At 36.8% G+C, this 13827-nt stretch overlaps 3 protein-coding genes across 3 annotated transcripts; 1 reads left to right on the top strand and 2 right to left on the bottom strand.

The window, feature by feature from the left end:
- Positions 1-902: 902 nt before the first annotated feature.
- LOC125145321 (CD226 antigen-like) lies at positions 903-4401 on the bottom strand. The gene is made up of 5 exons (XM_047817289.1): positions 4252-4401; positions 3522-3587; positions 2332-2646; positions 1914-2216; positions 903-1621 (listed from the first exon to the last, which is right to left on the bottom strand). The coding sequence occupies exons 2-5, from the start codon at positions 3556-3558 to the stop codon at positions 1521-1523; spliced, it is 756 nt and encodes a 251-aa protein (XP_047673245.1). The 5' UTR covers positions 3559-3587; positions 4252-4401; the 3' UTR covers positions 903-1520.
- Positions 4402-5159: 758 nt separating this feature from the next.
- LOC125145317 lies at positions 5160-10035 on the top strand. Its single transcript, XM_047817259.1, has 3 exons — positions 5160-5375; positions 6529-6644; positions 7607-10035. The coding sequence occupies exons 2-3, from the start codon at positions 6537-6539 to the stop codon at positions 9542-9544; spliced, it is 2046 nt and encodes a 681-aa protein (XP_047673215.1). The 5' UTR covers positions 5160-5375; positions 6529-6536; the 3' UTR covers positions 9545-10035.
- A 534-nt stretch (positions 10036-10569) lies between these two features.
- Positions 10570-12653, bottom strand: LOC125145318. The gene is made up of 2 exons (XM_047817262.1): positions 11762-12653; positions 10570-11098 (listed from the first exon to the last, which is right to left on the bottom strand). The coding sequence occupies exons 1-2, from the start codon at positions 12602-12604 to the stop codon at positions 10772-10774; spliced, it is 1170 nt and encodes a 389-aa protein (XP_047673218.1). The 5' UTR covers positions 12605-12653; the 3' UTR covers positions 10570-10771.
- Positions 12654-13827: the final 1174 nt, after the last annotated feature.

Raw genomic sequence — 13827 nt, 5'->3', positions numbered from 1 at the left:
GCATTGGGCATTGCAATTCATTATGCCTCCAGAAAAAAAAAGCTACTCATTTGTAAATATTTCACACTTGTCAGATGCATTTGTCCAGCTGGGGGCAAAATCTGATCGACCAAGAAGCTTCACACACACACACACACACACACACACACACACACACACACACACACACACACACACACACACACACACACACACACACACACACACACACACACACAGTTCAAAGCATTAGACATTGAATTTCAGTTGGCCTCTAGACAAAACAAAGGCTATGTATTTTTAAACATTTCACACACACACACACACACACACACACACACACACACACACACACACACACACACACACACACACACACACACACACACACACACACACACATGCATGCGTGCACACACATATTCATATTTCTATAAAGAAGTTAAAAAATAAAATCCATGTGTTTTGTAAATCATATTTGTTTCCCCTCTCTTATTTATACATTTAGTTGCATCAGTCAGCTTTGGCCTAGAGATATGCTGAGTAATGTTTGACATTCATCAGTCAGTCGTTATCCAAAATAATATTTAATAATTTCAGCTTATTTTACTCAAAACATGGCATAATTTTATAAGGTTTAACATGGTAAAATGGTTTCAAAACAATCCCCTGCTCTCGAAATATACCAGCCTGTAATTGTGCATCAACTATTGTGACTCTATAGTGAAAATAATTAAAATTTTCTTTCTTTTTTTTTTTTTTTACTAAAAAATGAGGCATTTTTGCATAATAATGAGGTTTATTATACCAAATATGACTTTTTTTTTTCAAAATATATGTTAATATGTTGGAAACAAGTTAAAAGTAAAAAGTTAAAAGTTAAAAAAAAAAAGCTATCATATATAGTTCATTTTTTATAAGCAGTCAAAAAAGACAAGGTCAAGTTGATTAGCGTGAAATTAGCGCTCCTAATTTGTATAGGAGGACAACACAAGGGTTAAATATGGTTTAAAACAAAGGAAATAAAACACTTGTGGTGGCTCCAGCATTTCAAAACCTTTTTCAGAAGAACTTGAATACAAGTAAATGTTAATTAAGTCATTGTGTAGACGTTTAAATACTGTTGTGTTTCCTCTTCATTTAATATGACTTTTCAAGTTAAAACAGGAGACATTAAATAACTATTAATCAATGTGCAAGCAGCCACCTGAATGGTGAATTTAAGATACTCAGTTGAACTCATATATTTGTAAATCTGACTTTAAAAGAGTCAGTGCCTCACCAGCCATGAGTCCCTTCACACATCACAGCTATATAGCTTGTACATTATAGAACAAAAATGACTCCAGTACCATGGTGTAACATGTAACAGTACATAAGATTGCATACAGTGTGAGATGAGAACAGGACAATAAACACACAGAATAAAAAGAACATACAGGACAACAGAACAGTGATGTACAGGAAAGCTAAAGATCCTGCAGTCTTAGATTAAATCTGGTCTCTGAATTTTCTCATGTAATAAAAATGATCAGGTAATCTCATGTAATGTAAATGTTGATCCCTACAGAGATGAACAATCCTAGCAGTGCAAACCCTCCTGAAACTGGAGCGCTGTTGGTGGTTGTGAATTGTTGTTGCCCTGGAAAAAAAATATATTATTTGATTATATATTAAGACACTTTCAAAGCTGTAGACTGAGGAACTGTAGAACTTCAACAATAAGAGCCATTTTTGTGTTGTTTGGATGTTAACACACTACCTGACATGGATGGAGACTGACTACAGTACATCAGTATAAAAACAGTACAAAGTGGGACTGAATTTACAAATAGACTCTACACTAGAATGTTCACTCAGCTCACAGGAAATTAAAGCTTTAACTTTCAGTTCATGAGGTCTGTAAGTATCATTAGAATAAGAGATCTATTTACCTTCTACCTTCAGTAACACAGCTCGTGGTTCTCCGTCCTGAGATTCATCGTGGATGAGACACTGATATAATCCTGTATCAGACACGTGAACTGGACTGATGTGAAGAGAGAGATCACCGTCTAGAAAGCCTTCTACTGACATCGTGAATCTGTTTTGTTTAGTCATCCATCTGTTTGCAGGAGTGTACAGCAGAACCTCGTGTCCATCTTTCTTCCACTTTACATCTTTAACGACTTGTCGAGTGTCTCCGTAACACGGGAGAGTGACGTTCTTCCCCTCGAAAGCCTTTACAACTGTCGGAACTTCCGGATAAACAAAAACAAATCAGGTTATTACAGTTTGGCATTTAATGTAGACTTTACTACAGACATGTTAAGAATGACAGAATGTTCTGCTGATGACAGCAAGAGCACTTACTGATAACTTTCAGCTTTACTTCAGTCACTGATTTTTCATTACAGCTGCACATGTAAGAGCCTGCATCATTGTAGGCTACTGAACTGATCATCAGGGAGAAATCTCCTCTGCTTGTATCTCCTGGTAGTGTAAATCTTTTCTGAAAAAATTGTTTTGAACAAATCCAGCTGTGAACAACGACAACTTTGTCAGGAATGAAGCGGCTCCACTGAACCGCTGGACAATATCCTGAGTAGTTACACGGGAGGGTCAGAGCTTCATTCACCATCGATTCTCTGACGATGAAGGATTGGCACTGTGGCATCAGCGGGTAAACTAACAGATCAGAGAATAAATCAAAAAAGATATTTTGAATAAGTGACACACCATAAATCCATCATGTAAAGCTGTTTCTTTTGGAAAACAATCCTCGTTCAGTACATTGTTCAGGTCGTCTAAGCCTGATTGATTCAGTGCAGATCTGAGCACGATTGCTGTGTTCATATATGTTTAAATAAACCGAACCAAGACACAAAACTCAACAGGCTCCAGAAACAAACAGTCCAGACTTTTGAGAATGTTAAAGAAAGATCTCACACAAGTCATTAGAACTTTATCTGAAAGAAACATACACACTGCTGCTTAGGTGATACTTTGAACTTTATTCCATCGGTCCCTTGTGTAATGAATATAAACCTGAAACTAAAATATATTTCAGTAAACAGAGCAGTTCTACTGTGGACGTGGACTATTGGATTAGACTTTAGATGTAGATGTGAACATAAAGACATTACAGTGTGATTACTGGACCAACATGACTTATGTATTTTTTAAATAATATATAATTTCAAATTATTTTATGATAACACTTTTTTAATACTTACCTTTTTATTTATTTTACTTATTTCATACAGGCAAATAATACAACACCACACACGTACACCTCTAAATTGAGCAGGTCTTGTAGTCACTTAGACAGAATGTCTTTAATAGGTTTAATGAGAACCCCGACAGAATCCCATCCAATCCAGCATGTCTCTACTCTTGTCTTATATTCTTAATCTCTCTTGTCCAAAACGCCACCATACAATATTCTGGATCCCACTAGAGGTTCCATGGTAAAACACAACTAGGGTAAACACAACATCATGTCAAGAAATGTTTAATATGTCATCAGTGTTTAATACAGAACTATAAACAGTAACACTTACCCATCACAATGATGCCAGGAATTAAAAGCCACTTCATGGTGTTTCAGAAAGTCCTATAAGAGTTACCTACAAGAGCAGCATGATGTAAAGAAAAGGAGACTTTATAGCTGATGCACACACACACACACACACACACACACACACACACACACACACACACACACACACACACACACACACACACACACACATACAGACACATACACATACACACACTCACACACATACACTCACACACACTCACAAACACACTCACACAGACACACACACACACACCTTAAAGCTGATGCACACACACACACACACACACACACACACACACACACACACTCACACAGACACACACACAAACACATATACACACACACACACACACACACACCCCTTACAGCTGATGCACACACACACACACACACACACACACACACACACACACACACACACACACACACACACACACACACACCTTATAGCTGATGCACACACACACACACACACACACACACACACACACACACACACACACACACACACACACGCACACACCTTATACCTGATCTATGAGTTAACTGAGTGCGTCTTAAAATACTTAAATTATCATCACACATAAAGATATATAATCTGACACCACATTGACTTTACAGCTGTAAAGTGACTGTGTGTCTGTTTATACTCAAGTGTTACTACAATTTAACAACACAAACAGAAAAAGATAAAAAAAAAAACTTACAGATTCAAAAATGGATCTTTCAAAAAGTTTCTCAGACTCTTTTTGTGTGCAGCACGAAGCAGTAAACAGCTTTATCTTTAGATAACAGGTTCATATGACACTTCTGTATGAGGATCTCACCTGCGTGGAAGCGCTTTTAATACGAACGGATTTAAACTCTCCGCCTCTAAAAGTGCCAAAACAAGTAGCATTTGAACTGTTATTGAGTCATATTCTGATAGAGCGCGTGGGGCGTGTGTGTAAACCCCCCCCCCCCCCCCCCCCACACACACACACACATGCACACAACAAATTCTGAGTATGAGTCACCATACTCAGCCATATGTTACTTTCGCTTCACTTTTTTAGTTTTGTTGAATGCACTGGGTGCTACAGATGGAGCAGTGTTTAGACATGTACTATTACATTACCGATGTCATACAGTCATTTCATTGTTAAAGATAGAGATTAATGACATTATATATTCTCTCAGCATTTGTGTACACTGTGAAAATCTTATTTCATTGTAAAAATCATGAGTTTTGAGTGTTGGCTGTAAAGGATTATGCTTGTTAAGTGGACTGTTGATTGCATTTTCTTGTTTCTTCTATTCATTTCAATTCAAGTTTAATTGTATAGCATTTTTACAATAATAATTGTCTCAAGGCTACGGAAGCGTATTGCATTCACTTGAGAAAAAAAAATCTACTCTGTTTTTCTGAATTAACGACTTAATTATCTCAGAATTCTGAGATAATTTTTCATGAATAAAATTTTTTTGCTCTGTTTTTCTGAATTAACGACTTAATTATCTCAAAATTATGAGATACATTTTTCATGAATAAAAAAAAATCTACTCTGTTTTTCTGAATTAACGACTTAATTATCTCAGAATTATGAGATAATTTTTCATGAATAAAAATTTTTTGCTCTGTTTTTCTGAATTAACGACTTAATTATCTCAAAATTATGAGATAATTTTTCATGAATAAAAAAAAATTGCTCTGTTTTTCTGAATTAGAGATCCCTCAAAATCCTGCGAGAAGCTCTCACCTGCACGAAGTAACGTCAGGCCACAGTTGCTGATGCTAATCAGCCTGACCCTCCAACAACAACAGTGCCAGGCCTACATGGGTTCAGTGCAGGTAATAGCTAAGTTATTATAGTTAGGCTACATGTTAATGCCAAATGATGTCAGCTAACTGTTCGCGTTACGACATGTAAAACGAGGTTATAATAGCTGTTTATAAACGTATGTTAACGATAATGTTACGGGGATAGTTTTTACTAACTACGTTAACTTAAGTTACGTACATCAACTGCAGTTGATAGGCTAACTTATGTAACGTTAAGCTAATATTTACCATTAGTCAGCAAAAGGAACCTTAACTTTTAAGGTCGAGGGGATAATAACGTGTGATTTTTTACGAGGAACATTATGTTAACCACTTTTCTTTCAGTTTGTTGGCTAAGATAAGTAAACCACGCTATTTGCTGTAACTTTAGTGCTTAATCTGTAAATCAAGAGGTCCTCGAACACAGCGAGCTCGGCTGCTGTCAGGGGAGTGAAAAAGTCACGTCAGAAATCCCCAGTGCATGCAGCACGTTCGACGTCGCGACATTACATAACAGTAAACAAACATTCAGAACTTTGCCAGTTTCAAAGCCAGCAGGGATACTATTCCGATTAAGTTTTGCACGGACGTTTAGTATAGTGTTCAGCGTGCTACACCAATAATAATGTTGAATATATTCTGACATTGCTTCGGTTTCTTTAGTTGTGCCCTCTCTTTTGGTTTGTCACTATGCATATGTGTCCTGTAATTGTTTTATTTGTTGATATGTTTCTAAACTACGGAAGCTTGATGCATTTAATAATTTAGTAACAAAGCTAGCTTTTTGAAGCTTTCCGAAACAAGTTATATATTTTTCAGAAACTAGATTGTGCAGTGATCACGGATAAATGAGTACATATAGCCTGTGTCTCAACACTATTGACCTTCTTGAGTCTAGCCTTCTCTACGTTTTGAGTAATGTTACTGTTTAAGATGGGCACATTCAAATGCTTAAGACAGTTGTCTTAGTGATAAGAAGTGATAAGAAAGGCCTATAGTTGCCTACCTATACAGCTGATGCATGAAACATCAATTTTTAGCAAGGTTATCACACTCTTGGCCAAAATACATTTTTGAGATATTTAAAGCAATTATACTTTTGAGGGTACAGTCCTAAATCTGTTTATATTTATGGTGCAACACATATTTACATAAATGCTGCCTTTTTCCGACATTTGTTCAGGGCCAGCTATGGCTACGTCTTCAAATACCCCTCTCCCACAAGATGATGGTCTGTGGATGTTTCTTCAGAGCCGAGGGATTCCTGAGAAAAATATTCAGAAAATGCAGCAAGATCATGTAGGTGACAGCACATTCATTCCTGCGATATATTAATTTTAATTGTTTTACATTTTACTGAATCTGCAGATTATACAAGTAATCATAACCCTATCACATTTAGTGCCAGTGCTTCTGATTTCTTTTTTATGCCAAGCACACCTGTCTCTCCCAACAATGTTTTCATTTCTTCCCTATTCTAGTCCTGTAAAATAAGGTTTATAGGTATCTTTAGGAGTCAATTCACACTATATTTTGGTCTCTACCCTACATAAACAAGTAACAGTAGTTGTGCAGTAGCATCACCATTATACATTCAGGCAAAGTGCTGACTTGTATGTTTGAAATTATAAATAAATGCACAAAATAAATATCGTGCCCTTACAATTACTGCTGTCCATTATGTTGTGATTTGATATTGTTTTAAAAGGATGGAGTAATGTTTAGATGCCAGCACAGGCCTTGGTTGGGAGCTGAAGTATGGAATCAATATGGAATAGCAATATTATGGAGAACATAAAAGCAGTAATATAAGGGAGACACAGCATTTGTGGATGGGCGAATTCTGTGTGTGTTCCAGAGGTGAACAACATCCTGCTTCTGTCAATGTGCTTTTCTTGTAATTGAGGCAAATAGTTATGTAATTAAAGAGGAATACATGAAAGTAATCAGTCCCCTAACTTTGATGTCAAGGATTTTCACTGTTAATACACTTTATTTTCAGCATCATTATGTCACTCAAACTTCATTGTTATGGTTACAAGCATTTTTTAGACAGCTGTTTTTGTGTTAAATTACTTAATATTTTAGCTCCTTTTTATTCCCATGCGAAAAGAGAAACAAGCAAGTGAAGAAAAATAGAAATAAATTGCTGATTTGTAGCTACTGCTAAGAAATTAATTTTCACTCATATGGAAAAATAGCCATCTCTTAGATTTAAGATAACCAATATATCTTACTGTATTGTTTTGTTTTTATTACAGATTGACAGCTCGGTAGTTGGAGAAATAGATGATGCCACTATGACTGCTTACATTCCAGCATATGGTGATAGGATTGCTACAAGGCGTTTCTGTATGGAAAAACAGAGAAAGCGTGGTGATGATCTAAAAAGACAGTCCTTATTTGAAAAACTTAGAAGAAAGTTGGGCACATTGACAAGCAATAAAGACACAGATCAAGATTTTGAGGAGGAGCATTCTATGCAGCCAACAAAGATACATCTGAGAAATAACAAAAGGGCCGTGAAGATGACAAGGAAAATAGAACTAGGATGGATACACGACAAGAAACAAGTGAGAAAACGCAATGGTGGAGGAACCAGAGTTCTTGATATTTCCAAGAAAGCCACAAAAACAGAGATTCTATCACAAGCTAAAAAGCTATTTTTCCCCAATGAGAAATCGAGAAAGGGAAAGTGGGAAGAGTTTAGTCACAATATTGTTGACTTTCAGGAAGCATACCTTGATGAGGGTGTTAGTGTGGGAGAGCTCTATGAGACACATAAATTGGGGATTTTAAGATTTTACTTGTTCACAGAGCACCAGACAAATGAAGATGAAGTGTTCACAGAGATGACAGAAGGAACTGATGAACATACAGATGCAGCGAGGCAAAATGAGCGACAGAAAAACACAACAGAAGATAATGAGCAGCTGACACAAAAAACACATGACAGTGAACAGCAGACACATACTGTAGAAGATGTTGTCTCTACTGCTGTAGAGATTGTTGATCTTACATCTTTGTGTGATACATCAGAGGTCATTTTTGGCCCTTTGCAAGGTGGACCATTTTTAGAAGATCTTGATGACACAATCTTACATGAGCCTATAGAAGAGGCACAGATACACATCAACACCTACAGCTCAACTCCTGTCCATTCTGACACAGTGCCTGCTGGCCCCTTAAGTCCTACTTATGAACCTTTGCATGTGACGGTGAAACTCCACAGAGTCAATCTCTTGGAGGAACTGATTACCCAATTCAAGGATGAAGTGATTATGTCCTACTCTGTGAAATACAGCTTCATTCATGAAATGGGGGCAGATGCTGATGGCGTGTCCAGGGATGTATATGCTGCCTTCTGGACAGAGTTTTTAGACTGTGCAGCAGAGGGTGCAGATGTGAGAGTACCATCACTATCCCCAAAATGGCAAGAAGAAGAATGGAAATCTGTTGGTAGGATAATGGTCAAGGGATTAAAGGAACATGGATATTTTCCTTCTCGGCTGGCTCAAGCCTTTACAGCAGCAATCACATTTGGTGAACACACTGTCTCACCTGATTTATTGTTTGACTCACTAATGTTGTATCTTAGTCAGTCTGAGCGCGATCTCTTGTCCACTGCTTTGCAAGACACCCTTGATGGTGATGATAAAGATGAGCTTCTTGATCTTATGGATCGCATGGGAGTAAGAACAGTACCAACACAAGAGAACTTGAAAGCTGTGCTTCTCCAAGTGGCCCACAAGCAAATAATCCAGCAACCAAAATATGCACTGGATAACATTGCAGCAGTCGCAGGACCAACTCTCAGGGAGTTCTTCCCCAGTGTGCTGGATATGCAGAAGATGTATGAGAATCTTAAACCATCAACCCGGAAGGTTTTAAAGTTGATCACGGCCTCTCCAGCTACTCCAGCAGAGAACCAAAGTTTGCAATTTTTACATCAGTACATCAGGGGATTGGATGAGATAGGCCTCCGGAAGATGTTGAGATTCATGACAGGGTCTGATGTCATCTGCGTTAAAGACATTCAAGTCATATTCACCCCTTTGGAAGGTTTATCAAGGCGGCCTATTGCACATACTTGTGGCCCAACTTTAGAGCTGCCATCAACTTACAACAGCTATCCTGACCTCCGAGCTGAAATGGAGGCTATACTGTCTAGCAACTTCTATGCAATGGACATTGCATAGAAGTGTCTCACTCACTCACATGTACACACTCTTCCCTTTTGCCCAGGTATACAGTAGCCTTATCAGTGCCATCTGTTTACCTTTAGATAGTGTGTGAATGTAAGACAGAGCACATAGGGGAAGTAATTGCATTATGAGTGCAGGGTGATTTATTTTTTATTTTGTTTTTCAGTTTCAGTTTTATACAAAATGTCATTACCAAACTTACTGTGGAAACAAGTTTACTGGCTGATGAGCATTTTGTTGATGCATTTTTATTTAGATACATGTACCAATATTTTAAATGTTTTAAAACTTTTATATAAGCCATCATTTCTGTTAGCAGTTTAGGAGCATACTTTTTGGGACAATTTAACAATTTAAAAGACCCTGGGGTAATGTCAGCTCATGTTAATTCTAAATTTTGCCAGTGTTTGGAAATCTGTTCTAACATACAGCACTGTACATTAGAAGGTGTTCTGCTTTTTACAAATAAAAAGCACAGGTTTCTCTCTTGTTTTCAAACAAATCGGGTCTTTACTGCAGATAACACACACAAATTTTGTCTACACAATAGAATTACCGAGTTTTGACAACTGCACTGCAGTTCCTGCATTCACCAGTACTCTTTAGACAACATATTTAAACAGTCATCTCTACATTACCAAATTTACCAAATAGGCTTATTTCCTACATACACAGTAAATCACACTGGGGAGAAAAAATGTTTTACTGGTTTAGCATGTATTTATATGATGACAAATAATTGTGTAAAAAAGTGCTTTATGTGCAGCCCAGAGACACATGATAACAAGATACAATAATATGTTTGATTTAAAGGCCATCCAAGCATCATGTAGGTTGCCCTGTTTACAATGAGTCCAAAGTGTGTCAGACCACATCTGGTGATGCGAAATAGTTCCACCATAAGGACAAATGTGCCATTTTTGACAATGGCAACATGTGATACCTTTCATTTGCAGGTACAGGATTGTTCCCAGTTCTGTGGATGAGATGTACTTTTTACATAATGATGAATAAAAAGAGATGATATGGAGCTGAGTTGGGAGATGTCCATTATGAAAGAGGTGTTTATTATCGATTGCAAACACAGTACTTCTGTCAAACATTTACAATGAATGTCATGGTATATATCCTTTTCCGTCCAAACAGCAATTCTGTTGTTTTTTTGGCTATGAGTGGGTGCTCACATTCAGTCATTTGATCCAGTAGAACAACTTGTGATTATTAAATTTGGGTACGTATGTAAGCACGTAAGAACATGTAAAGATCAATGGCTTCCTCTGGAGAGGTTGGTGGATGAAGACTGTTTTCTACCATGGCAAGGCAACAAATGTCAAACACTGTATTATCACAGGGATATGGTCCTCTCTCACGACATTCCTCCCTACAAGCCTGTATCTTCTGTTGGGATACCTCTTTAAGGTACTCCCTAGCACCAAAAAGTTGGGGTAGGGTGTACATCATCACTGGACGTCCACATGGAGACACAGCATTTCTGGATGGGCGAATTCTGTGCGTGTTCCAAAGGTGAACAACATCCTGCAGTTCTCTCTAAATATAAAAAAAAAACAGTGGGGAAGTAAAAAAAATTAGTCCACACCATTGCAATACCACCTGCAGGCAAAATAAATGCTTATGGTCCAGTATGATACAGTAGAGCCGTTTCTCAAACAGTTTCATGCATGTTAAATTCTATATTTGAAAACAATAAAACTCTATGTTAAGATTTGTTTTATATGATCAGGGTCAGATAAGTCATCCCTCTCATATACTGTGTCCCACTAATGCAGAGAAACAATTTTCTTTCACCAAAATGTTCATAAAAGTACCAGAATGAAATTAATAAAAGTAGGCTACTCATAGTGCGGTAAATTTTCCTTGTCAGTGTTTTATATTATGATGTTTTTGGGTTAATATTAGATAATCATTTTATTGTTGTAGATGCAGGCTGCTGCTAATTCTAACTACTTATACTGAGATCCATCTCTTAAAAAGTCAACTATATGGGAATAAGGAAAAAATTGTGATCTACAAATTAATTTAATAATCTAATTAAATAATGGTTATTGCCCATTTGCTTCTGTTATGGAACAGTTGTTAGACCTATGAAATGACATAATTATGCTGCATGTCACAACATTTGGCGTATTGACAAAATCTATAGCTGAATAACATATCACAATTTACATGTCTAAAGCACATTTCTTACTGTACCTCTATTATTTCAAGACATGTGAACTGTATTAGACTTTTGTCTATGAAGTCACCGGAGAAGTCGTCAGAATCTTTTAGATCTTGAAATAGGTTGATCCAGAACTGTGCATGCTGTTTCCTCAAAAATCCCCACCACTGCTCTATCCGTTGGTTATGATTGCTTGAGCCATACAAATAGCAATTTCTCGAAAAGTCGTCCGTATGATCATGTCTCATGAACATCTGCATCTGTTCCATGTAACAGTTCTCTGTCCCTAAGTCTGAGCGAATTCGGGTGGCTGTCCCATTCCTTGATAACGCCGCATCAATAAAGTATCCAGCGATGACCTTGGGATCACTACTTGTAGAGTATGCATGTAGCCATATCACCATTCGTGAAAACCCGTCGATTGCACCATTGATGCAGATCCCATATGGTTTGAGTTTATCATATGAATCAACATGCCATAAAAAGTTCGGGCCTGGATTATGATACAAACGTCGCCGAAGACGATTCCGGCGCCTCAGTTGCACTCCATGGGGATCCAGTATTTTCAACAATTGCCTGATTGTCTCTTGTGTGACCACATAGCCAGCCTGAATGCATTTCAGATGCATCATCTTATATCCGTGAAGCATACCATATCGGTTCAACTGATCCTGTAGAAACACAGCAACGTCAAGCAGATCAGAATGTTCTTTTCGTCTGAACAGGCGCAAAGTCTTGAGGTGTCTGCGCAAAGTTGACGCACTAATAACAATACCATTTACATTGCTTAAAGACAGCAGTATCTCCCAATGTCTCAAACCCAAAGTAAAATAAAACTGGATTAAACTTGAAAGGCGGGACATGTTTATTTCCATGCAATCCACCTAAAATAGAGCTCCTGGCAGGATTTTGAGGGATCTCATTAATTCAGAAAAACAGAACAATTAATTTTTTTTTCATGAAAAATTATCTCATAATTTTGAGATAACTAAGTCGTTAATTCAGAAAAACAGAGCAAAAAATTTTTATTCATGAAAAATTATCTCATAATTCTGAGATAATTAAGTCGTTAATTCAGAAAAACAGAGTAGATTTTTTTTTATTCATGAAAAATGTATCTCATAATTTTGAGATAATTAAGTCGTTAATTCAGAAAAACAGAGCAAAAAAATTTTATTCATGAAAAATTATCTCAGAATTCTGAGATAATTAAGTCGTTAATTCAGAAAAACAGAGTAGATTTTTTTTTCTCAAGTGAATGCAATACGCTTCCGTACAAGGCAGCTTTACAGAACATAAACACAGAACAGAAGGAAAACATAAGGAATAATATAAAGAATTAATATAATAAAAAATTCAAGATTATTATTAGATATATATATATAGTTCAAAATGTGTATGTATTTATCCACAATGAGCAAGTCTGAGGTGTCTCAGGCTTCTACTGTAAAGAAACTCTCATGTTTATAGCCAGTGATCACTGCAAGTATTGATATAATGTTTTGAGCTGTTGCTACATGCATGTCTTTTTTTTTTTTTTTTTTTTTTGATTAACGTTGAATACAGAGTCGGGGAAGTCGTCAGTGCAGCACGTGTTCTTATTGCTTTGTTAATCTTGTTTCAGGAGGTTTAATTTTCAGCCATTCTGATGAATTTTTACCACTTTTTGACTGAAATCATCCTGATGATCTAGATCAGTCTGACATGGAAACCACGGGTGAGCCATGAGCACCGAGAGTGGTATACTTACACCCCGACCCCTGTACATTATATCAGTGTAATATATAACACCCTGTACATCTTGTCTATAACATATTCATCTGTATATTATACTGTTTTTACTGTAAATACTGTACATCTTGAACTTGCTTCTTATTGCACTTCTGGTTAGTTGCCAAACTGCAATTTGTTGCCTTTTACTTGTACATGTGTAATGACAATAAAGTTGAATCTAATCTAATCCAATCTAATCTAATCTATATTAATACTGCTAACAGTATTCAAATTATTTAAATTTAATATGAATAAAGTCTCCTGGTAGTGTAAACGCTGTTGTTTTGAACACTTCCAGCTCTGAGCAACAACAACAGCTCCACCA

The sequence above is a fragment of the Tachysurus fulvidraco genome, chromosome 8 (genome assembly GCF_022655615.1).
Source record: "Tachysurus fulvidraco isolate hzauxx_2018 chromosome 8, HZAU_PFXX_2.0, whole genome shotgun sequence".
Taxonomy (NCBI): Eukaryota; Metazoa; Chordata; class Actinopteri; order Siluriformes; family Bagridae; genus Tachysurus; species Tachysurus fulvidraco.
Note: the sequence above shows the minus strand (reverse complement) of the source record. Positions and strands in the feature narration are given on the sequence as shown.

Bases quoted from the DNA above. Each gene is read 5' to 3' on its own strand.
- LOC125145321 (XM_047817289.1), bottom strand. From the start codon at position 3,558: ATGAAGTGGCTTTTAATTCCTGGCATCATTGTGATGG. The intron at 2,647-3,521 runs GTAAGTGTTACT...CTGATCTGTTAG, and splicing joins TCCTGGCATCATTGTGATGG to TTTACCCGCTGATGCCACAG. The intron at 1,622-1,913 runs GTAAATAGATCT...TTTTTTTTCCAG, and splicing joins TGTGTTACTGAAGGTAGAAG to GGCAACAACAATTCACAACC.
- LOC125145317 (XM_047817259.1), top strand. From the start codon at position 6,537: ATGGCTACGTCTTCAAATACCCCTCTCCCACAAGATGATGGTCTGTGG. The intron at 6,645-7,606 runs GTAGGTGACAGC...TTTTTATTACAG, and splicing joins AGAAAATGCAGCAAGATCAT to ATTGACAGCTCGGTAGTTGG.
- LOC125145318 (XM_047817262.1), bottom strand. From the start codon at position 12,604: ATGGAAATAAACATGTCCCGCCTTTCAAGTTTAATCCAGTTTTATTTT. The intron at 11,099-11,761 runs GTACAGTAAGAA...TTTTATATTTAG, and splicing joins CATGTCTTGAAATAATAGAG to AGAGAACTGCAGGATGTTGT.